This window comes from Pelmatolapia mariae, linkage group LG16_19 (genome assembly GCF_036321145.2).
Source record: "Pelmatolapia mariae isolate MD_Pm_ZW linkage group LG16_19, Pm_UMD_F_2, whole genome shotgun sequence".
In the NCBI taxonomy this organism is placed as follows: domain Eukaryota; kingdom Metazoa; phylum Chordata; class Actinopteri; order Cichliformes; family Cichlidae; genus Pelmatolapia; species Pelmatolapia mariae.
Window position 1 is genome coordinate 63,603,286 of NC_086241.1, and position 25,658 is coordinate 63,628,943.

The window sequence follows — 25,658 nt, forward strand, 5'->3', positions numbered from 1 at the left end:
CTGCTGAAGTTCAAACTGAGGATCAGAATGGGAAAGAAAGGTGATTTAAGTGACTTTGAATGTGGCATGGTCGCTTGTGCCAGACGTACTGGTCTGTGTATTTCAAAAACTGTTAATCTACTAATACTGATCCCACATATCCTTTACAGAGAGTAATCAAAAAAAGACAAAATATCCAGTGAGTGGCAGGTCTCTTTGAGAACTGTCGCTTACTGTTGCTGCTGCAGGCTGATAGGAGGGCAACCACAACTTGATACAACCAAACAGAAGAGAACTTTTGAATGTCCGCTTGTCAAAACTTGATGGTGATGAGCTACAGCAGCAGAAGACCACACCAGGTGCCACAGCTGTCAGCAAAGAACAGGAAACTGAGGCTACAGATTACACAGGTTTACCAAAATTGAACAATAAAAGATTGGAAAAATCTGGTTTGATGATTCTTAATTTCTGATGCAACATTTGGATTGTAGGGTCAGAATTTGGTGTAAACAACATGAAAACATTGATTTCTCCTGCTATATATAAGTGGTTCAAGTTGGTGTGATTGCCAGATTTGGGGTCCCTTAGTATCAACTGTGCATCGTTCGAATGTTCAAGCTTACACGAGCATTGCTGCTGACCGTGTTCATCCCTTTATGACCACAGTGTACCCATCTCCTGATGGCTGCTTCCAGCGGGACATCACACCATGTCACAAAGCTTAAATAATCTCAAACTGGTTTATTGGACATGACAATGGCTTCACTGTACTCGGACAACCTCCACGATGACTATCAGGGATGTACTGCTGGCAAATTTGCAAAAACTGTGTGAGATGCTATCAAGCTGACATGGACCAAAAATCTCTGCGCAAGTTTTCAGCACCTTGTTGAATCCATGTCATGAAGAATTAACACAGTTGTGAGTTCTCTGAGTGTAAATGCTCTACAGAGTACACAAACTACCAAAATCAATAAATGTATATGCCTGTGAATGCACCAAAATGCTATTCAAAATAATGTAGGGATTAACTATTTTATACCATTGCACATACACCTCAGGAGGAATTAATATTCATTTTACTTTGCATGAATTTATTTACGTCTTTCCTTATTTATTTGTAAATTATTTTTTTCATTCATTTATACATCCTTCTAATTATTTCTGTAGCTTTTTAATGTGTTCATTGTTAATTTCTGGATTCATTTTATTAATTTGTTTTAGAAATTGCCACAGTTTTTGTTTTAAAAAGTTTATATTTAATTTATGATAAGCATTATTAGTAATTTGTTTATTTGTCTCATTTTAGTTGAGTCACTTTTGGTTCTCCACAGATGTGTTCATTGTATGTGTGTAAGAACAAATATAACACATGTGAAACAGAGTGGTGTGTGCCTCTTATTTATTTGTTTTCATGGGCAATTCACTGAATAAAACAAATACCGTTACAACACAAAAAAATGACCATTCTCCAAAAGCAATTTTGGCCACATGTTATGTACATGTTACAACATAATAAAAAGGCCTCCTCATATCATCGTGTCCTCCATTTTAATGATTAAAAAAAGAAAAGAAAAAGCATGTCACTGTTCACCAAGCATTTACATTGGAATCGAATGCTCAGGTCAAACCACCTTTACTTTTTTATTTGCAAATGCAAAACTTGTCAACAATAAATAATACTATAAAATGTACACAAAAAAGATTGACAGTCCACCACGAGTTAAAACAGATGATTAGGAACAAGAAAGTCTGGCAGGGGTGGGGTGGGGGGTTCTCTTCTTAGCAAAAATGTGACGGTCCATACAAGCTACAGAAAAAGCTGATCATCTATACACTGACACTAGCAAGATAACAAAGTTGTTGTTTCTGGTATATTTCATTTTGTACAAAGAAGGGAGAGTCTTCTTTACAAGCGAGCATCATTGTCTTAACTGGAGAGATTATACAAGCAAGAGTTAAGGCAACTTCTCCGTTGTTTCTGAAAAGTAACATGAAGTTGAATCATGTTTTATTTTGCCTGTGGACCACTTGTTTTTAGCAGTTTTGGAGTTGGTTGTCATTGCATAATTAAGGCTGCTGACCAGGCCTGTAGTCCATCACCAAAAAAAGAATGCTGGATATTTGTCACGAGTCGGGTTGCCATCACAAAGACTGACTCGGTGGTCCAGGTTTTCCCCACGAGAGTCAGGCTTTCGCATGTTCGGTGTCTGTCTCAGGCACAGATAGTATACCGCTTGTGACGCCAACACAGCATGGTGCAGATTAGAAACAGACGCAATTGGGCATGTTGCTGTAGTCTCTGTATGTAAGCGTCTCTATGTAACAGGGCCAAGCAGGAGTGAAAACAGACATAACAACAGATTGCAGTAAGTTCCTCATCAAATCAAGCCCTCTCAACATTTTTAATCAGTATGAAACTACTGGTTAAGATATCTAGGATTTTCAATCTTAGGAATAAATTTGTTAAATTTTCCTGAAGGCGCCACAAGAAAGGTCAGGGAAAGGTCAATAAAACAAACAGAGTTATTCTCTGGGGAAGAAATTAAATCAGAGGAATACTTTATATTCGTCTGATGTAAACTGTATTTTTTGGGAAAGTATTACAGAAAGAAGTAGCTCTACTTAAAGGAATAATTCACCCTAAAATCACATTTGCATATCTTCCCTGTGGCCTGCCATGCTTTCACTCCATTCCTATCTTGTGCATTGGCTGTAAAGATTTTTGCCTTCTCGTCTCTTCGGTATAATGGAACTAAACGTCTCTTAAATATTTGTGTGCAACAGGTTAGGGTTAGGATTTGAAAAACTCGGCAGAGCAGTCTCTTTCTGGCCAACTTAATTCAGAAACCTTTAATGCACTATTTTCCAAATAATGTCTGCTCTTGTCATGGGAAAATGAAAGGTTCCTTCTGCACAGTCACGGGTGTAGTTCTGTAGGAAGAGTAAATGGATCATGATTTTGGAAATGGGCATTGCTGTTGAGTTTTTCATATCTGTTTTAGCACTTTAAACACACATGCAAATGTCACTCACAGACTGTATATTTAAGATGGACTAAGCCACCGTGCCGTCACCCGCTGACCATTTTTAAGACTGTAACACTTGTGAGTTGGTTAGCAAGCACCACACATACATGCCTGCTAATGAGTTTTAAGTAACAGACTAATAAAATATTATAATTCATTCACCAAAATTAAAGCACAAACCTCTTGAGTGGGCTGATAGATGGCATATTAATTGTCTGAAAATATAATTAAAAATGTTGTAAAAGACACCAACACCTAAACCAAGTGTTGTTCTTATGAAAGGGGAAACTATCCAAAAACTGTTTTTGTGCCAGGCTGTAAAACATGGTTGTATGCTCTTTTTAATGTATTTTGACAAAGGAAGCTAATTGAACTTCTTTGTTTTTGGAAAAAGCCTCAAGTGGCCACTCCAGGAACTGCATTCCTTAATATTTCCTGCAGCTCAATGTGATTTAGTTCCATTATATCACTATATTCAAAACTACAGCAGCTCACACCAAAAATCACAGCACCAGATGTGTATTTTAGTCTGTCTCTTTAAGTGCAATACAGCAAAAGGCAGACAAGAGCTTCAAAAGACCATTTTGACTGGCTCTGCTTGCAGAGAATTGAAGCAGAGACGAGGAAAAGCTTAAAGTGACACCAAAGCTGGGCCTTGGCAAGAGGCGAGCTAAGCCTAAATGCCTGACTAAGAGGCGACAGATAGAGTTGCACACTGCTTATTCTGAGTCAACACTCTGTAATCTCAACTGGGCTCTCTGCTTGCACCTGCCTCACACACACAAACACAAAGTTAAATTTACTATGTGCATTGTGCCACATGAGTATGTATGCTTGTGAATACGGGCGTGAGGAAAAGCTCGGTCTGGTCTTTACAGTGTAGAAAACAATTTTTTTACTTTTATACTAATAATTTAAAGAAAATCAGAGTGCAAGACAAACGATAATTGAAGATCACTTTGTCATTTTAAGCCAGATTCTATCTCACGCTTACTGTGACATATCACAGGTCTAAACCGAAAAGAGTATAATAGTAATGATGCTTTTGACATCCACTTCTCTTCTCTTGGGTCTTCTTTTCTTTTCTTTTTTCAAAATAAGTGCTTGTTATTTTGGCAGCTATAAATTATCCAGTCAAATCTTCAGTTTAAAATCCCATTTCCACTAAAAACTAGGTGACATGTTTTGTTTCAACACACCAGAGGCCTTTGGCATGTGATAATACCTTGTCTCACACTGGTACAGTGCACCTCCTCCATAGGAGTGTAAACTAAATGCTGGCTTTGTCTGATGGCGTCCCAGCTCACAACCGATGTGTAACTGGATCAGATCAAACTGGATGGGTGACAGTTGTGTTGCATTTACTCAAACTTCCCGGTAGGATCTACAAATGCTGAAAATACTTCCTTAAAACAAAAAAGAATTGGCAAAAAAAGAACCAACTTGGCAGAGTTAGTGGACAAAATATTGCCATAAAGAATTTGTCCTCTGTGTGTTTACTGTTCAAATGTTTCTGTTGTGTTACTTCAGCAGTTTTCCCTTCAGTCCCACAAGAATAATTTATGAAAGAGCTGGCTTCCCCCTGCACCCCCCTCAAAATTCAGTGCAGTCAGTCTCAAACTAACCCATGACAGAAACATCACTGGTAATGTATTATAGAAAAGATTAAGTACTAGCCTGCGGAAGCGAGTACCCACTGCAGGCTGGAGGATGCTTCCACATTGCCATGCCATCTCAGTTCTTTTGGTGGTGCAAGTAAGCCTTGAAATGCTCTCTGATATTACTGTTACTAGCACAGATTACTGTTTAAGCACACGGGCAGCATTCCAGAGGGTAGAGAAAATGTCAATAATAGGAATGATTATCACGACAGCTCCATCTTATCCTTGTGTAACACTAAAACTGAATTCAGTGGAGAGCAAACAGACAGATGCCAACGGAAAATGGCAGAGATTGCACGATTCCACCCACACACTTACTTGCTGGTGAAGGTTATCATCAGAATAATTCTCAACATATGTGAAGGTGATTTTATGCCCCCATCCATAAAAAAAAAAGAAAAAAAGAAAGATTTCCCAGATTTCTTAATCCCACTGGATTCACCCAGAACTTGGTGACAAGGTTGGCAAGGACATTTTTGCTGGTTGTGAACAAGCACGTGTATTAACACACAGATACCAAATCTGGGCTTGAGAGATGCATCTCTGCAGCCACCATCATGCTCAGGGGAGCTCACTATGTGTTCTTAGCCATTCCTGTGTAACGTGAAAACTTTTGTGCTGCTTTGTGCAGCTCTCTTTTAAACTGACTTACAATGTGCATGAATTGTCATTACAGAAGCATTCAGAGCTGCATCAGAATGACTTTTTGTGTGTGTGCATTCCCAAAAGATAAAAGGCATTCATGAACAGCAGCACTTGAGCCAAATGACTCGTCTCCAGCTCATATTTCAGGGTGACAGTAAACTCTTGAAAATGATGTAATCCCATCAGTTTTTACATTTCAGAGTCAGTCTTTACAACATCACAGAAAAGCAGCTGCAGATTTGTAATCTTAATATCTGATATTTTAGAACTATCAACAGAAAATCTGGGGAAATGACAATTCAAATAGCTTGAAAATCAGTTTGAAATTTCATGAAATCATCCTGGTATTTAATTGTGTATCTACTGCTTCCATAGACATATGTGCATTAAAAAGTCTGGCTCCTCCTCAGCAATATGGCGGCTGCTTTGACTCATCATTCCATGAACTGAAGCAACCGGTGTGGCATCTATGTGCAAACATTTCTGATGAACAAGCAAATGCCAAGATGATTTTTTAATGCCTCTACAGCTCAGTGACAAGTGATAAAAATAAGACTTACAGGAGCAGAGATTTTATACCTGTGGTGTGGCACAAAGTTGGACTGAAGCGTTTCAGTTTTAGGGGCTCCTTCAGTAATTTCCAAGCAGCAGGTTTGAATATCGGACACTACAGTGCGTTCCATAGTAAAAAGACAATACAGAGAGTACTTGTTCGATAGGGGAGGGTGGATTGAAGTCTAAAGGGGCAGTGTGGGCTGAGAGTCTCTAAATGAGGAGAGGAGCAGTGGGGTAAATTCCTCCTGTTGCAGGAATATACTATCTTCAGTTCAGGGATCAAACGGTCCTGGTGGCCATCAGAGTGTCTGTCGCACAGACAACAGTAGTCCACTCGGCTATGATACACATCATCATGTTTGTTTGGACTCATCGGTCATCAAAGGCGATTTGTGGTGCTGGTAGACTGGACGATGGGTGAGGATGAGGACAGTGTGTGTGTGTGTGTGTGATTTGGAGGTGGGGGGTGGACAAGTGAGTGTCGTTGATGGCACTGCGGTCCTCAGAGCATCCATCTGTGAAGCAGAGTGGGAGGAGAATTAGACGGAGTCAGGGCTGTTTTCGGGCAAAGCTGATGCATGAATTCAAGGTATTTTAATTTGAAGGTAAGTGGGAGAGTGGAGGATGTTCAGAGCAAAGACAGTTTTGGTGTTAAAACCACTGAGGGCCAAATTAAGGAACATGCAGATTTTTAGCAGCACTTCCTAATTTGTGGTTTATTCTCCCCGCAATCAGAATCAGCTTGAGGACACTTTTGGGCAAATAAAGAATAAAATATTCAGCTTTTGCTTCTCTATTGGAATAAATTTTACATAATGTTTTAGATATTTCATAATGAATGCCTTGTGATGTTGCAGGCAAGGTGAGATATGGTATTCCACATTTTGCACTCTATGGAGGACCAAACCCCCCTAGATAAATAATAAATATATATAAAAAATAAATACATGACTTTATTAAAAATAATATGCAATCAGGTGCACTAAAATAATATAAAAAAAAACTATTGTAGGCATAAATTAATTTGAGAAATATATGAATTAATATTTATAATTTAATTAGCTTCTATTTTTTATTTGCTGAAATTTCTCTGTTTAATTACGGAGTCATTTATTTAGGTTGGGAGAAACAAGAGGAGAAGAAATTCTAGGGGGAAAATAATGCAGAAATAAATATGGAACTTTAAAAATAAGTGAAATTAAATTCCCCCAAAAAAGAATCAATAAATTAAATGGACAAAACAATAAAAATCTAAGTAATATAAATAATAAACCAATAGGAAAGTAAATATTGAGTAAAATAAATAGATTTTGTGGTACTTTGTTATTCTTTTTAAAAACAAAAAAAAAGGAGTATTAAAAATAAATGTAGGCATAGCAGATTTACCTGATTGCATTTTTTCTTCAGAACTTAAATGATTTTTTTTTGTTGGTTATTATTTTGCGCAACCATTAACCAGAAAGCAAGTGAGGGAGGCACTGTTGGTCCTCCATATTTTTGCTACTGTATCAGTACTTGCAGATTGCAGTGCATCACTTCTGTTTATTTCAGCTGCTGGTTGGCGTTTAGCAACGCTGAATGTGCAGGGGGCTTGATTTCCATCTTTTGTCGTTACCAATTAATCTTATTCAGAGCACTCGCCTCATGTTACCACAACCTGAATTGGTCTTCAATTGCTCTTGAATACAATTTCATTTAATTAATAACTCGAGGATTGCATCATTAAATTTGGCATTAATGGCATAAAAGGCTCCTCATTCAAACTCCGAAGCTCATATACTGCCAGTCACAGTAAAGCAAAGACGAGTATTCCTCTTGTAAAATGACATCAAGGCGCAAGCTCATGTGGAAATGTGTGTTTGGTAAATGAGTGTTGGCTAATCACATGATTCCAAATGCTCCTAACATCTAGGATAAATGTATTTGTTTATGTGATGTTGCTGAGTCTTAAGGTTTTATTTCAGAATGGTTTGGCTGTATATTAAGAGGACAAGGCCCTCCTTGTGCACAGCCTGCTTGTATTAACACCACCTTGTAGGTGTGCTGGTTCATTTCATCTTTTCACAAATGGGCTTTGTGTCAGGTTCCCTCCTGCTTCACTAACCCTTTTAGAGTCTTTTCAGTGCCAGTCCCTGCGAGTGCCCCTCCAGGTGACAATCTCATACATCACCTGCAGTCCGTCTGTCACAGTGGACTTAATGCCAGGGAACCTGCACTCTGGCATTATTTTGGAGGTAATAATTCAACTAATGCTTGTTTGACCCCTTCCACTGTGACTGCACGAGGGCACACCGAGTCTGCCCTTGAATCAAGCATCACACTGTTGAAATTCTGATTAAGTGATCAACCCTATTATGTCTTTTCAAAATGACAAAATACAAAATAATCCGGTTGCCAGAGATTTCCAGATGTGAAGATTATCAATATGAAACAGCTTGCTAAAGAACATTTTTCAACTGAAGGGAGTCATTTTGACTAGTTTAAAGACGCACCCTGGGGAGTAAGAGACTTTTAAAACCAACTCTTAATTTGATAAACCCCCGACTGTGAATTATGAAATGTCACTGAATAAATCTGTTTGAATTTATATTTCAGGTCGTTTGTGGGAAAACACTCACCTCATTTGTTTTGATTGCGAATTCGCAGACACCTCCTCTTCAGCGGCGGCTCGAGCTCAGGACTCCCAGCGGCTGATAGTGGTGCGCTGATGGAGCAGGAGAGGATGGCTGTCTTGTCGGCGGCGGGCTTTGGCACAGGCTGTATGACAACACAGCCTCCGGTCGACAGCAGCGGTAGGGCGTAGGCATGCTCACCCTCCTCCAAGTTGGAGTCAGGATCTGGCTTACCCTCCACCGTGTTACCCATCTCATCTTGTGCTGAGACCCGCTTCCCTGGCTCCCATTCACCTACGGAACAATTGTTCTCTTTCAGCGCCTCACGCTCAAGCTCACCGTTAGCTGGGTGCTTCTCTGCCTCTCCTTCTCCTGTCTCTCCCCTTCGGTCAGATTCGAACGCAGGCGTGAGAAGTGGATGCCATCCCGTACCATTGACTATCACATTACATGGGGCAGCAGGGCTAGTCTGGTGCTGGGGTAAAGATGGGGGCTGGGTCCGCACTGTACTTGGTGAGGGTGGTGTTGTACGGTTAGAATAGTGGGGACTCTTCTGGCTCACTGAAGCTTTGCTGGGAGCACTGGAAGGTGGGGCTGATGATTCCAGTGTGTTAGGGTGTGTGGCCCCTTCCGGCTCCGCAGCACTGAGGAGTTCCTGTGAGAGCAGAGCCCCTTCCCCTTCATCACGATGGCTCTTCCCTTCCCTCCCCAGCTCAGCAGCTGGTGGAGATCTTGAATCCGCCTCTGGCTCTACTTTGACCTGGACACCAGGTAGAATCCTGTGAATTACCTGCTGCTGGCATGATCTTTGGCCCACTGTTAGATCAATAACCCCATCCATCAATCCAGGGCCACTGCTGAGACAAAGGTTGCCTGAGTTGTCCTCTGCCTTCACAGTCAATTCCACTGTCCTGCCTCTCTCTGACCGCACAGGAGAGACACGCCCTCCGGCTGGCTCTATCTTCTGGCTCCCTCTATCACCTCCAGAGGAGCCTGGAGAATGGAGCCTAGAGGCTGAAGCTTCTGAGGACTCTGGAGCACTACGGACAGAACCAGTGCTCTCAGGTCGGTCCCTGGAGGATTTGGGGTTGAAGGGGATAGGGATTGGAATAGGAATTGGGACTGGGAGGGGTACAATGACAGGGTAAGGGACCAAGAGAGTTGGGGGAGGTACCAATGGAGCCAAGGACGGCATGCCAAAGTTCATCATTGGCGGCAGGGGGATGGGTCCATTGGGCATCATGTTGACTGGGGGGAAAGGCGGTAGGCCCGGCATGGGGATTCCAGGGTGTGGGGGGATCATGCCAGGGTTGGGATTGGATGAAGGGTGGACATGTGGAGATAGCAGAGGCCTGTGCATGGGGCTTGATGGAGGACCAAGGGTCCTAGGAGGTGGTGGTGGACCAATACCAGGAATGATTGGGTTTGACAGCGGGCTGTTGGGCCCTCCTGGGTGGGCAGAGGTGCGAAGAAATGGGGGGCGGATCTGCTGCATCATTTGATGCTCCATGAACAGAGGCAGGGGCATGGGTCCCCGGGGTGTCATCACCATGGGAGGGCTGCCAGAGGGGACCCCGACTGGTGGGTGAAGAGCAGGAACAGGTGGTGGGGGAAGTGAGGGGCTCTCATGGGGTCTGGGTGTGGGGATTTTGGCTGAAGAGGAGGAGGATGGGGAGCAGACAGCTGCAGTGTCTGAGGGTGAGGCAGCAGAAGATGTGGAAGGGGCCAAAACTGAGGTGGAGGAAGGCCCTCCAGGTGAGGGAACTTTACGTCGAAGGTCCGTTAGCGGCGTTCCCCAGGATTCAGGAGTGAGCAGCTGCACTCCTGAACTGCACTCCGGCTTACCCTCCCCTCCAGCTCCGTGTCCTGGGTTACACAGTGCTCCAGGAAGGGCAGCCTGGGTCTCTTTATAGAAAATGTCCATCTTATATTGGTTCAGGCATTTGGCACTGCAGAACTGCAGCCTCCGCTCACCAGCACCAAAGTCCAGGTACTCCTTAGTATGGCGAATATGTTTGCACCAGTCACACACCTGCAAAAAGAGACACACATATATAAGCACCTGTCAGCCTGCATACAAAGGACTCCTGATCTGTTTTTGATGATCCACTACAAAATATTCTCTGGAAAATGTGGGGAAGACGCTTAGTCTCCACACCATCTGGAGAGAAGCTCATTAGAGAAAGATTATTTTTAAAGAAGCTGATGTTGATTGTAAATACTTTTACAGATCTGCTGAAAAAAGGGAAACATTTAACATTGAAGTTTGTACTTGCCTGCTTTCGACATATTTATGTGTTCTATCTTATGCTCGCATAATGGCGTTCAGCTGCTGAAGTGACTTTGCCTTTAACCTTCTGTCTTAACAAGAAATGCCCATTTACACCTTCTGTTGGCTATAAAGACCAGCACCTCAAGCACAACACAAAAAGACGATTTCCCTCACACTGGTATTGAATTGTGGGTCAACAAGTCAAATCAGGTTAAATGGTAGAAGGACCATGGCATATTGGTGTAATGGGTAAATGGTAGAATAACAGAATTTTGTGCTGTTCTTTTGGGTGGTGAAATGTTTTACTTTAAATATCTTTATAGGTTGCAGGTGATGGCTGAAGCTTGGTGCAAAACTTTCACATTTTCTAACATTATTTTTCTCAGTCGAGCTCTGAGGGTTATGGCTAAAAGCCACAGTTGTTTGCTGAAAACTATTTACTTAAAATGACTGCAGTATTAGGACTATTAAGACTGCAGTTTTAATCAGTTAATCAAGTAAAGCCGGCTATACGTGAAAAGTATGTATTTCTTTTGGGACCCATGCATTCATATGCCTTTTTTTATATTTATATACTGCATAACTTTGCATCCTCCTCTCTCTCCCTGTACCCTTCTGCTGTGCCTCCAGAGCTGCATGTAACTGATCTGTGATTTCTGCCACCAGTTCCTGTCAGGTGTTTTATGTTGTATTGTTTGTTTCCCCTCTTTGTTCTTTTCTCTTGACTCCTTTCTTACTCACACAAAGCAGCATCAGATGCCTAACCTCCCTGAAAATGGCTCTCCTTGAGATTTCTACCTATTAAAGCAGAGCTGATGTAACATGGCAACATGGCTATAAAGGGGTTAATAGTTCCTTGATACAGTAGGTGGATTGGTTGCATAAAGCCTTGTAAGTCAACAGTAACATTTTACATTCAAAAAATGGACTTGACTTCAGAGATTGCTTCTGTATGCAGAATGCAAACCTGGGCTGGCTCCAAACATGTGGAGGCTCAATTGAAAAGTTGTCTTTCTTAGTCACCGCAATGGCAAAGATCCCAAAACGCACTGCTGCACTGTTTCATCAACGTTATACACCTTTTTAGTGCAAAACGTGCAGATTTTTTGAGGGGAGGAAAATGAATGTGACCCTGGTAGAACAGATAGCAGTGGGCGAGCCCTGAACACGGAGTTACTCGTCAGGCCACACACAGCTCACTCTGTCAGCTCTGGGAGGAGTGGCAGGTCCTCGCTGGAGATAATTAAGGCATTAATCAGTTGTCAGACCCTTCAACGACATCCATCCATCACATAGACCCTTAAGCCCCCCTGCTGAATGTTAATAAGTCGAGGGATGCAACCGGAAGGTGGATAAACTCCTTTTGCAAGCTGCATAGCAACATTGGATTATTTGGCAGGAAAGTGTCTGGCAGCAGCTGAAAGACAGTGGACTCACATGGGCTTTTGGGCAGATGCACTGCAGCACTGGCCAGGATTTCAAAAAGAAAACACAGTGTGCCGTCCTTCAGCTGCAACATGTGTAAAACATCAGGTTGCTTGCCTCGATTATGTGCTTTACATCAGAGGTGAACTGGTTGAAGCAGAGGCATTCACGAAAAGGGCAAAAGTCTGCATTTGACAGTCATTAGAGAGTGTCACTCTAACTTAAAAACCGAACCGAGTTTGAGAGAAGCAGCCGGAGAGCAGCAAAAACAGATCAGAGACTGAACTACACGGCGCTGGAAGCGCTCGGATGTCAGTCCCTTGAATTCTACATGCTTTAACTGCCCATTTAGTCCTCACTAATTCAATGAGCCATGACTGAGTAAAAGTCAAAAAGGTGCTCTCACAAGTTGAGTTTGATAATGGTATGCCCAGGATATTTTAAATAATAAATGTGCTGAAAATTTCCTCGACTCAGAAAGACAGATGGAGAGCACTTAACGACTTTCTGCACCGTGAGTGAAATTTCACTGTGCATTACGCTAATGGAGTTGTGCTTTCTCTTTCTCGCTCTCTCCCGGCTCCTGCACACAGATGTTTGCAGTTGAATGTAATTATGGTCATTTATTTCCATCGTGGCCAACGAACCAGTATCGGCGGTGTAGTTTAACCGTTTGCATTACAACGATTATCCGGCTTCTAAACAAGCACCCCAGTGGTCGACATGTTCTCCCTCCTCTGACTCTCTGACCCAATCCCAAGTCTAGGGAATTTTAGGAATTTTAGGAATTCCCACATTAGTCAGCGACATGTTTTAGTGCATAAGAAAAAAATGAACATATAAGGTGAGGTGCTTTGTGAGATGTGAGGGGATTTGAGACATTCTCAGAGGTTAGAGCAATAAATAAACAGCATTTAGTTTGCTGCAGTCAAAGAGAATGACCCAATAGAAAAGGTTAATTCTGTGGAGGACAAAAACTGCCAAAATATTAAAAATAAAAACCCTGACTATAACAAATATATTGCAATTATGCAATGCACCAAAATATTAGAAATAAATGTAGAAATCCACAAATTTATAAACTGTGACATATTTATAATTGAATTATCATCTTTAACGTAAGAATCCTCATATTTACTTGCTTCCTCATTTAGTTTACCATGTTATTTATTGACTTATTTACTTATTAATCTCTATTAACATTTACTCTTTAACATTTTTCTATTGCTGTATATGTTTCGGTTTTGTTTTAACTTTGTTTTCCCTTCATCAAACATAAATATGTATAAAATTTAAAAAGAAATGAATAAATACAAAGAAAAACACATACAGAGGCAAATTAAATGAAAAATATCCACTTATGTCACATTTTGTAAAGATAATTTTGCCAGGCCTTTAAAAAAAATATTATTGATTTTGGCAGTTTGGATTCTCCATATAAGGCAGGGGCTTCAGATTTCTAAGGATACGTAGGATTTAGGAGATGAAGTGGAAGGCAAAGGAGGAGGTGGCAGCGGGTTAAGAGGCTGGAGAGTTTCAGACGGTGCAGAGATTGTAAGGTTTCATAAGAGGTTGTGGTGCCTGAAGTGGTTTTATATGTATGATGAAGAGGGTCACTGAAAATGAGGAGGTTTAAGCAAGAAAAGTGCATCAAGGGACAGGCTTGGGTATCCCGCCCTGTTAAGGTCGATATGCGATTCTTTTGACACTTCTCACATTGCTTCCACAATCACAAAGTGCAAAACACAAAGATTAAACACATGAAAATGAACCAGGTGCTTGAAGCGAGGCTTGGTTTTTTCGTTATTTTACACTCCAAACAATCTGCAGCAAAGTATCCACCCGTGACGACTTGGGTTCGTCAGAGATTCTGAGAAGAGGCGGACAGAAACACTGAGCTGGCTGTACTGTGGATTTAGTCCAAAAACTAGATCATGTTGCAACAGACTGCCATCTTAAAGCACCTGGTCCACTGGAAGAAGAAAACAGTGTAAAGCTTACACTGATGTTTACACAAGAAAATTAAACTTTGGCAAGGCTTTAAAGACCATCTGCAACATGTGGACTTATTACTATGATTAACCAAACTATCAGTTTCCAGTTGCCTCATTCATTGTTGCAATGGTTATAATTACTTGGCTTACAAAAGAGGAAACATATCTGGTACATATCCAGTGTTTTATACTGACTACATAGTGTACCTGACTTCTCCATCAAAACCTGAATGGAGCATGAAAAGTTTTAAACTGCAGCTAAAAGCCAAGACGGAGGAGAACCACACTCGCTGTGAGGTGGCTCTTTTCACAGCCAGCCATCCCATCAGTCATTATAGATGTGACATACAAAGGCCATTCTCACTTGGCCAGGTGAAGCTCAATTGTGCTATATTTCACAGCGCACGCTCGCGCACGCACGGCGAGTAAAATAACTTCAGCTGCAAGAGAGACGAGGCAGACCTGGCGGATTGTGTTTGAATGTCAATGCAGCAGACGGGAGATCTGTGAGATGAGATATCTACTCGGTGCTTTTCCATAGAAAGCACAGTTATATGCTTCATTTTTTTTGGGAAAAATCAATACTGCTGTGATATCTGTGCGATGAATTTGAGGCTAGGGCCTGCACATAGCAAACTGAGACAACAAACTGGAGAAAAAGCTGTTAGTGAACAGTTCACTAGAGTCTCTTCAGGGGAAAGGCTTAACTTTGAGGCATTTACCGGCAGGAAATACATTTCCACACCCTTAAATACATAAATTCATTTGGATCTGGACAAGCACAGATTCATTCATCTCCTTTTTTGTCAAACATGTCTTCAAAGTCCTTCCCTTGTCAGCTATGGACAGTGAGATCCAAGTAAGCGACATGGTGAGTGTGTGAATGCCTCTCAGTCATGAGAAAATTACACACTTATATACCAGTCATATGCAGCATAGCCACTGAATGCCAATCAGAGGAAATATTTAAGGTGACCCTCCAAATATCTCGAAATCTAACAGCTAAACACTCAACATCTTCCTAATCTCAAGAACTGGCATGAGATTGCTTCTCGGGGAGAAGTTACTTTTATTTTGCTTGTTACCTCCATTTTCAAGCCTAACTAACAAGCTACTCAGTATAGCTTCTTCGTTAGGTAAGCAAGCGTAAGTAGTGCTGATCGGCCTATCAAAAAGCCAATTTCAAAGGTAGTTTGTATAACGTGTCACGTCTGGCCATGTCTGAAGTCAGAAGTTCTTATGGTTGTTTTGAATGACTGAGGGGTGGAGGGAACAGCCAGCTGTCACAGATTGGGAGAGCGGAGATGCAGTAATATTTAATATTGCATTTTCCAGACAGTCTGTCAGACAGCATTGTATCTGGTGGATACATAAACAGTTGGCACTTCTATAAAACAAGGGTTTAAAGAGAAAATGTGGTGTCTTGAAGACCGAGTCCTGTATGATCAGTGCTAGACTGAATCTTGCAGATGGACACTTTGCTCTGATGTAACTGGATGCTTTGGTTCTAGTTGATTATAAACTATGCAAAGACTTTGGTACTGAGTAGTTGATGTCGTGTAGGCAACAGCATGTTGTATTAAAGTAAATGTTATAGCCTTTAGTTGGTCAACATAAAATAAATCCGTTAGGAAACAAAACCTGAACATACAAAAGTTAAAAAATGATTCCACATGTCTGAAATCGGAGACTGGAAGAATGTCCAATAAAAATATTATGAATGAGTACACCTGTTTCATATTACAAACACGTGAAATTCTCGAGATTAAAGAATCTCCTTCGCAACAATGTCCTGGGCGTTAACCTAACATGCTTTTAAATGGTGGAAGAAGCTGGAGCTCCCAGTGTTCTACACATAGGTTCAAACTCGGTACACTCTAGCTGCCTAGAAACATAACATTACTGTTATCAACAGACATATAGATATATATATAGAAGCTGTGATAAATTTGACAGCCCTACTAAGTTTACAGAAATATTTTTTATTTATATTTAGAGGAATTTTTTAGAAGATTTTAGAAGATAAATTTTCTATTAAAGAAAGGACCAACATACAGTTTTTGTTTACTTTTTCAATTTTACGATAATAACATCTCATTTATATCCACAAAACTTGAATATTGCAACATATGCTCACCAGCCACTTTGTTAGGTACAATTGTGTATTTCAGAAACAGCTGATCTACTAGTCGTCTCAAGGCGCTTTGTATTGTAAGGTAAAGACCCTACAATAACAGAAAGCAAACTCTAACAATCAAATGATGCCCTTTGAGCAAGCACTTGGTGACAGTGGGAAGGAAAAACTCCCTTTTAACAGGAAGAAACCTCTGGCAGATACAGGCTCAGGGAGGGGCGGCCAGCTGTTGTGGTTGGGAGGTGAGGGGAGGAAGAGAGGACAAAAAATGCACTGCTGAAGAGAGACAAAGACTAATAACAATTCATGTTTAACTGCAGAGAGGTGTATAAACAGATTGTGAGTGAATAAGAAACACTCAGTGCATCATGGGAAGCACCCAACAGCCCAACAGCCTAGGCTACTGCAGCATAACTAAGGGAGGATTCGGGGTCACCTGATCCAGCAGGTCAGAGGAGAATGGCAAGGTTGCCCTGAATTGATAAGAAAGTGACATTAACTCAAAAAACCACTGTTTACAATCTAGGTAAGGATGAGGAATAGCATTTCTGAATGCACAAGACATCCAACTAGGAAGCAGATGAGCTACAGCAGCAGAAGACCACACCTGATGCCACTTCTGTCAGTCAAGAATAGGAAACTGAAGTTACAATTCATATGGGTTCAACACAACGGCACAACAAAAGATTGGAAAACTGTTGCCTGGTCTCATGAGTCTCTATAGCATTAGCTGTGCATTGTTTAAATGTCACAGCTAACTTAAGTGTTCTTGCTGACCATGATCATTCCTCTATGACATGAAGAATTAAATCCAACAAAGTGTCTGGTGAGTGCATAAGATATATTTGGCAATTACCTAACAATGGACTGAAATGGCACTTTTATGGTAGAGCAGGATATGGGCATGTACTAGTAAAATGTACAGGTATATCAACATTTCCAATAAATATTATTCAGTAAAGCCACCTTAGCTTCACTGCTATTATTGCAATATTATATACCTGCTTTAACTGTGAGACTGCATGTGTCTGATAGCCCCTAAAAAGACTGACACAACTCACTACATGAAAAATGAAAATGGGCAAAATAAATGATAAAGCATGAAAAAAGTTCAGAACATAACAAATGGAAATGTTTAAGTGAAGCAACTTGTTTGGAGAGGTTTGAGGATGAGCCTGTTTTACTTTTACAATAATTCTCAAACACAAACCAGCCCAGTCACATTTCAGACATGACTTGAAAATTACATATTTTTAAACAAAGAACAACATCAAAACATATTTGTGCAGAAGCCATTAAGCTTAAACTCTTGTCTGGCATTAAATGGGTATGGTCCTTACAAGCACATCGCTGTTTGTCTTGAAGACAAGCCTGGGCGTGTCCTGAGCAAAGCTGTGCAGGGGTAATTTCCCACCGAGGCCATCGTCGTCTCTTGCCTGGGGGGGAGAAATAATGGCTTCTTTTTACGAATGGACAAAATAAACACGTGAACAGAGGCAACAAGGAAACAGAAATGGAAAAAAAAAAACAATGAGAAAGATGAACAGAAATGGTGACTGTAAAATGGGTGAAAAGCCATTGGTTTGTGATCAAACCAATGGGCGGTCGAGGGGTGAGGGGTTAAGGATCCTCTGAAACAAAACAGTGAGTGAGTGTGCAGGTGTGCATGTGCAGTTCGTGTGTGCAAGACATTTAGTTTAGGCAGTTAAAATGCTGCCAACAATTGTGCCTATTTAACACCCATCAATCTAAGATATAAGGTGTGATCAAAAAGTTCTGAGAACAGGTCAATGAAAATCAAAAGGTTTATCTGATTTGAATTTTGGGTGATCCCCCCTCTAACAACATCTTCTTGTGCACCTCAGCTTTTATGTTTAGATCTCTCAGTGGAAGTCCCATTGTGTCCCCTCACACCTGTACCGTTCCAGTTGGTGTGTAATCCTTCAACTTGATTTTCAGTGACCAAATAGCATAGTGAGATGTCCAGGTGGAGAGCAAGGATTGTGCTCATGTGGCCAAAAAGGACTCACGCCCTGGTCTTCCTGAGACCTCAGGACATTACAGCTAAACCCCATGTTGATGTCTCACCCTGGGGACTTGAATTCAGGGTGCATGCCGTCAGTCTTGCTCCTCACCTGATGCTCTGCCTTTAGAATCTGAAACTATACACTCTTCAGCTCTGTCAATGATCTTCCACATGAAATTCCCAAGGTCATGTTCACACTGTTCAGACTGCAAGGGGCCCAAATTGGACTTACACTGAGAGACGTTGAAATAGCACTCATGCTGGAATCTGCCAGGACATACCCGAGAAGATGACCTTGAATGTGAAATCAGTCAAATTTAAAACAGGCAAGCTTTTAAAATTTTATGGAGCTCAGTTCTCAGAATCTTTTGATCCTACCTTGAAGGATGGCTCTGAGGGCTGAGATTCAGAGACTTGTTGAAGGTTGAAGCTTTGTCTCATTTCTATGGAAGCCCGTTTCCGCCACTAAAAACAAAAAACAAAAAAACAAGTATCCATAACTCGAAATTTTGAGTTATTTTCTTGAAATTTTGACTTATTAACTAGAAATTTGGAGAAACATAAGTCGAAATTTCGAGTTACTTTTCCTCAAAATTTCGAGTTGTTAACTCGAAATTTTGAGTTAGCTCTGCCAATCAGTAATCTATGAGAATGAGGTCACTTTCTTGTTACCCGGAAGCATATGGCGCAGAGTAACGCGCACTCAAAACCGTATCGCAACAAATTGGCTCTTTCGCAAGTACGTTGGCTGATAGTAATGCCATGTGATTCAGCTAATAACACAAGGATTTCATCATTTTTGAAGCCACGCTGAAAATACTCAGCAATTTGTGCATTCATGACTGGATGTAATACTGGTAGCTTAGCTGTAGCATTTGTAGCTGAGGGCTTCAGCTTCCGGGTAACAAGGGAATGATGTAATTCACGTAGATTACTGATTGGCAGCGCTAACTCAAAATTTCGAGTTACTTTTCTCAAAATTTCGAGTTATCGATCCTTAGTTATTTTCCCTAAGTGGCAGAAACGGGCTTCCATACATTTCACCTCATTTTAACCCAATTTTTAATTTTTTAATTTAGGAAAAAAAGCAACAACAAAAATGTCTGAAAGACATTTCAGCCAATACTTTTTTTTACATGAATAACTTGCTTCCATTACTTGCTTAATAGTTTGTCCCTTTGAATATACTGCCAACTGCAGCACTGAGGCTGATATTGTTTTCACCTTGCAGGTCAGCTACTTGGATTTTCCTGGAATAATCCTTTGCCTCCTCCCAGGTTTACACTTCTATCCAACATTTTTAAATTCAGCTGTAACGTCCAGACTTTAATATAAAGTATTAAAGTCTTAAAGTCTGTGGTCACTGTTGTGGTCACTGGTTTTAATTAGGGCACATATACAGTGTTTTAGCTTAAAATCAAAACCAGCTATTAGAATCAGAATACTTTATTACTCCAAGGAAAACTATGTGGTCACATTTGCTCCAAGGCAGCAAGAACAATAACTAACTAAACTAAATGAAATAATAAAATAAGTTACAAAATATAACAAAATAGCTCTAATAAATACATCTAGCTCTTATTATGAATTAGAGCAATTTTAACCCTTTAAATTAAATTATATAAATGTGCATATATGACTTTAAATTTGTATCACATTTGCTACAGCAGGTGTTTTGTTGTTGTTTTCTTGCAATTTATTTGTTAAAAATTTAATGTGTAATTTATTTCTGTTTTTTAAGGGGGAAAAATCAAACTCATGAAACAGAAGTCTCAGAAAATCACAAAAAGCTCATGTATCAAATATGATTAACTTGGCTTTAAAGGGTTAATTAACTAAATCAGCGTCAATAATTTGAGTCATTGAGGGGTTCAATTTCGGTGTGGCTGTTTGCTAAAGTTTCTGATATATTTGGCTTGGAATGATAACAAAGACAACCTCAAAGAGCTCACTCCACTCTGCTTGTTGTAATGACTGAATGAAATAACATGAGGTTGGCGTAACTGTACTGGAAGGTGGAGGGTGGTCCACCTTAACAGGTGCCACGAGCTAACTAAACCAAAGAGCGAGGGAGATGTCGTGCAAGTACAATCTGCTCACACCCACACAGCCATTATGTTAGCTAATGATATCAGTTCATGCATTTCAATGAACATATGTTTTTGCTTTTTTTCCGCAAGTGGCTGAAATCAATCTTTCCTCTTCTGCTGATAATCTTAATGGCGGAAAGCAAGCTTGTTAGTTTTTTATAAACCTTAAGCCAGAAAAAGTTAACAGAACTCAACAAAGGAGGCAAAAAGATGTTTTACTGAATTAAACTAACTTGACCTGAGAAAATGTGATTTGTGTGCATTTATGTTTGCTAAACTTAGCATTTATTAGTCGCACCATTGTCGATTTAATTATAACATAAGCAGTGTCAAACTGTGAAAAGACCTGCATAACCTCCATCTTGCAAATCTTCTAATGAGAAAGATGGAAAATAACTTTACAAATTGTATTTTTTTTCACCGAGCAGACGATCCACCTACTCACTTCACTCATGGTGTCAACATTCCTAATCTATCTAAGTGTAATCATCTCAGAATGGAAGAAAATGACACAGAGACTCACACAGGAGTTCATAAAATATATATATTTTGTTGATCTTCAGGTTTAAAGCATCAACAGGCGGAAACATACCTCGACAAAAACGAGCTAACGCTCTAACCGGACAACAAAACCAAAGACTTATTTCCTAATTTACATGTAGAGATGTTCCCAACAGGCATAAAAAACATTTAGAAAAAACGGTGTCCCTGCCAAGTCCGTTCTTACCACCAGAATCAGGAGCATAACCTCCATGTGTAATTTCAATACTGTCACGCCCACATTTTGCTATATAAGGAAACAAGTTTACCTTGAGGGATACGGCGGGGAAAGATGTGACGCCAGAAAAGGCAAACCTCTAATGTGTTCCCTCTGGAATGATGGCGGTTTAGCTTATTTTCTTAAGCTATTCATTTGTGTGTGTGCATGTATATGTGTGTGTGTGTGTAAGCTGAGGCTGCTATAAAAGTAAATAAAATATGATGAATCTGGGATTTGTGCATTAAACATTCAGTGCATACACGAATTACTCCATATTTGTGGGCACACATTCTTCATGAATCAGATTAGCTCAGGTTAAATGCATCTAAACATGCTGCGGACTCCAAATATGTTAAAGCTGATTAGAAAGATACTGGGGCTTAAACTGTAGGATTTACAGTAACCTATCTATTAGTAGTTATACAACCTCAAATAACGATAATGTGATTAATTTGCCCAAATAGCTGTTGTGCTTTTACTTTCCATGGCAATGCTATTAAAATACAAACTTCCTTTAAATGTTTGCGCCAGCTGGAATAGGAGCCACCTTCTCCTGCACCCTGTGAGTCACTCATTATGTGCAGTGTGAAAACTGAGGCAGTCAGTGCTGCTGTGCCAGGTGTGGGCAATTCTGTTACAAAGAAGTTATTGGAGAAGCTTTGTCTGGCACGGTGCCCAATGGCTCCATTGTGTTTCATTAAATGAAATGCACTTTTATATAATGTAGACCCCAGTGTGATCAAATTAGTTCATATTTTACAGCCAAGGGGTGCTGAGACACTGTTATCAGAAATTGAGATTTAACCTCGATTAGACATGTACATCATGCCGTTTGCAGCCCCGAAGCTGACATTTCAAATTGAGCCCGTGCACTGACAGAAGAACCGCTGGTTTGAGTAGCGCTCTTTCATATTATGTTCCCTTTAAATTGCTCCCTGCAACCTTTGATTTGTCATGGGTAATTTGGCCTCCAGCTCTCTTCATCTCTCGATGATACCAAAGGGCAACTCTGGCGTATATTTTACATTTTTAGTCCAGAGACTGATTGAGTTTGCCTCCACTCCCATCTGCTTTCATCACCTCCAGGTAGGGTTTCCCATTCCAAGCCTGGTGCAAAGATACTGCTGTCTTGAGTCACGAAGCATGCTGTTATATGTACCAGAAACGACACAGTGTACAGATTTGACAGAAAACCTTGTTTTGCGAGAATTTACAAAATAACAGGCACATTTTTTTGAGGTGGGGGGGGGGAGTATTTTTACTTTGATTTTGTTTTCTCCAACCTTTCATGACAGGGTTTATGAGGTCATGGTTATTTAGAAGCTGTGAGGTGTAGGCTGACCCACATATGGCTCCAGAGTTTGGGTACGGACACATCGCACTGACTCAAAGTCAGGTAACCACACATAAACAATCACATAATTCTAGGCAGGCATTTGGACACACACACACTCTTTCTCTCTCTCTCTCTGACACACAAAAAGATGCACCATTGTGCTATTATTCTGCCTCCAGTTTGTGCTCTGACCCTCTGGCCCAGCGCCAGTTCATTTGCATATTGTACTAATGAGGTGTTGGCACTGCGAACGAGGCGTGAGGCACACACAGGGAGCCACACAGATAAAGGCGATGGGACTGAGATAGATAGCTAGACAGACAGATAGACATGGATAGATGGCTAGATGGACAGACAGATAGATAGACGGATAAATAGATTGATAGTTAGTTAGTTAGTGCAGGATATCGCACGTTGATTTCCTCTCTGCCGGCTCCACCGTCCTGAGGGGACGTCACACCAGCTGCCACCACGCAAGCTTCCATCTGGGCATGCATACACGTCCAGGTGTGTGTGCCCATCACCTGCCAAAAGAGCTGCACTTCCCAAAGAAAGGCGCTCGTAGGCAGGCTTTTCCAAATCCAAACACAAACACAGCCGCGCGCACTAGAGCTCATCCCAAATCCTGAAGTGAAGGTGCAATCCTGGCACTATGCAAATGTCAGGCAAGGAAGTGAACGCGCACCCCCCCCTCCCCAAATCAAAAGACAAGTTTGCCTCTACTCTCTGCGCCTTGGAAAGACAAACCATTCGATTTTGTTTGCAAAGCATCACTGGAGATATATGCATGCATGAGGCTCTGATCTTTACACTTAAATTTTTAGAAGGGTGTGCAAGTGGGAAGTGATAAAAAAACAACAAAAAAAACCCTCCAATCACTTTTTTTACAGAAACATATGGATCAATGTTCCTCTTTTGAACATTTATGTGTAAATGTAACTTTTGCATATATAATGTTGCAGGCCAGTTTCCTTCTACTAAATCTCTTTTTTAATGCAGCAAATGTTCATCTTAATATATCTGCTGTGAGCTGTGCAATGCTAAATTGCACATTGCCACTGTACCTGCAAATAAAACACAAAGTACATTTTATTGCACTTTTTGTGTGAGTTGAGTGCAAGTTTTAGAAATGACACCAACGCATTCTAAGTTCATGTACGTGGCTTCACTTTTACAGTCTCCTAGTTAGTCGGAGTTACTTTTGTCTTTATTTGAGCTGAATGGCTGGCAGCTATGAGATAATCACCTTCCTCTTTGTGCCCTGCAGCTGTGTCAGGCAGGCCTCAAGGCTTCGTAACTGCTAGACACTTTACACACTTCATCGCGCACTCAAAATTTCCACAAGGAGCTGCATTTGTACACGCAGAAGGAGCAGTTACATACACACACGTGCATGCTCACCACCCCCCCCCCCCCCCCCCCCCCCCCAACACGTCTCTCCTGGGCGCGTGCCCTCCTCGGCAGGCGGTGGAGATGCAAAAGCAAATTGCCGGAGCGGGGAGGCAACCACGGGGCTGTGTGGAAGCAGACGTGTGCGTGTTTGAGGTGATGTGACATTTCTGGGCTGACATGAAGCGGCACTCTGCCCCCTCGCGCCTGGAGGGAGCTCCCAGGGAAAGACACTGATGGAGGTCTGGGGTCTCCAGGGGGGGCATTTCATGGTGTGAACAAAAAGCCTCGCACTGCAACAGAAACGACCCGTGTGACACAAACTGGAGGCTTCCTCCCTATCCGCTTCATGCTTTTACGAATTATGTGGCTCATGTGCATGCAATTTTGCTGTTTTCTTCATAAAGACTTATAAAGAAAAAAATGAAACTATATATACAAGAAAGACTGCATGATTTCAATTTTGCTTGAAGAAATATTCACTGCAAACCCAAAGAAGTTAACTTGTATTATATATTTATATTTGTAATATAAGTTTTAGTTGATCTATTCCTCACAAGCAATCTCACACAGTAACAAGTTCTACAGACCATCACCCTGCACACTCCTATGCTTGAAGCCTTTATAAAAACAACCAAACCAGCACAAACGCAAAGATAATGTAACATACATTTCAATGCGATGTGTCATGCTGTCGTGGTCCTCAGTGTACGCATCAGTTGAGTTTGGTCCCTGTTTAATTTTACTGCTATTCTTTTTGGTATTTCTATGTTCATGTGTCTCCAGCTCTTCCATCTCTTTGCCTTCCTCTGTCCTATCCTTCCTTCCTTACATCCCCTTCCGGTTTTATTTTGGTAATTACCTTTCTTTGCATATCTCCAGTACCTAACTTCCTGTTTTTCCCTTCCCTTCTTTTTCTCCTTCTTCTTTTTTCCCCACCTGTGTCAGGTTACGCTCCTTGTGATTGACTGCTTTCCCTCATTGTTTTTTCTTTATTTGATTATTTATTTGTCATGCACCTTTCTCTGCTTGTGGTGCTGTTCTGGTTTTCTGTGCCATAAACCTCATAAACCTTTTCCTGTTCAATTTGTTTGGCAGAAATTTGATATTTTTCTAATTGTCTCAATTTAGAAAGCCCTTCAAACTACCTGCAGTGCATTTTTGTCACGTTTCCATAAATCCTTAAAATATACACCACATACTCCCAATGTTCTGCATTTGGTTCTGCTGAGGATCTTTTTGCTAGAAGTTGAGACATGTGCAGCATGCATAGTTTTGTAGTTCTCACGTCTAAAGATAAAACTCGCAAAGCAGTTCATAAGTTCAAAAAAGCGATATAGATAAGCTGAAAAAGGCTATAATTCACCTTCAAACCTGAATATGTCAGTGACACCAAAGTGAAAAGTTCATTTTCTGCAAACCAGAGGGGTGAAAATGTTTAGATATAGTATTTTGCCAGAATAATGGTCCACTCCAGCAGCATGGTGGTGCAATGATCACTGAGCAACATGCTGGTTTGCATGTTTTCCTGGTGTTTGCGTGGGGCTCCCACAGTCCAAAGACATGCTTGTTGGGTTAACCGATCGTTCTAGAGTGAATGGTTGTAAGAGGGAATGGTCACCTGCCCAGGGCGTACACTGGAATAGGCTCCAGCTCTCCCACAGCCCTAACAGTTAAGAAAATGGATGGATGACACTTATCCTCATCTTCTAATTTCCAAAATGTCTTGTTTTCAGTGTCTATTTACCAGA

The 25,658-nt window shown here is 41.0% G+C and overlaps 1 protein-coding gene across 5 annotated transcripts in view; it reads right to left on the bottom strand.

Moving 5' to 3' along the window:
- Window positions 1–1,391: 1,391 nt before the first annotated feature.
- Window positions 1,392–25,658, bottom strand: part of sobpa (sine oculis binding protein homolog (Drosophila) a) — a 57,226-nt gene continuing 32,959 nt past the window's right edge. For 2 of the 5 annotated variants that reach the window (XM_063499395.1, XM_063499394.1), the window contains 3 exons: window positions 17,647–17,742; window positions 8,488–10,513; window positions 1,392–6,384 (listed from right to left, as the gene is read on the bottom strand). In XM_063499395.1, the coding sequence (XP_063355465.1) occupies window positions 8,489–10,513; window positions 17,647–17,742 (2,121 nt within the window). In that variant the 3' untranslated portion in view covers window positions 1,392–6,384; window position 8,488. Of the gene's footprint in view, window positions 6,385–8,487; window positions 10,514–17,646; window positions 17,743–18,710; window positions 18,798–25,658 lie in introns of all 5 variants that reach the window. The other 3 variants (XM_063499398.1, XM_063499397.1, XM_063499393.1) reach the window with 2 other exon arrangements.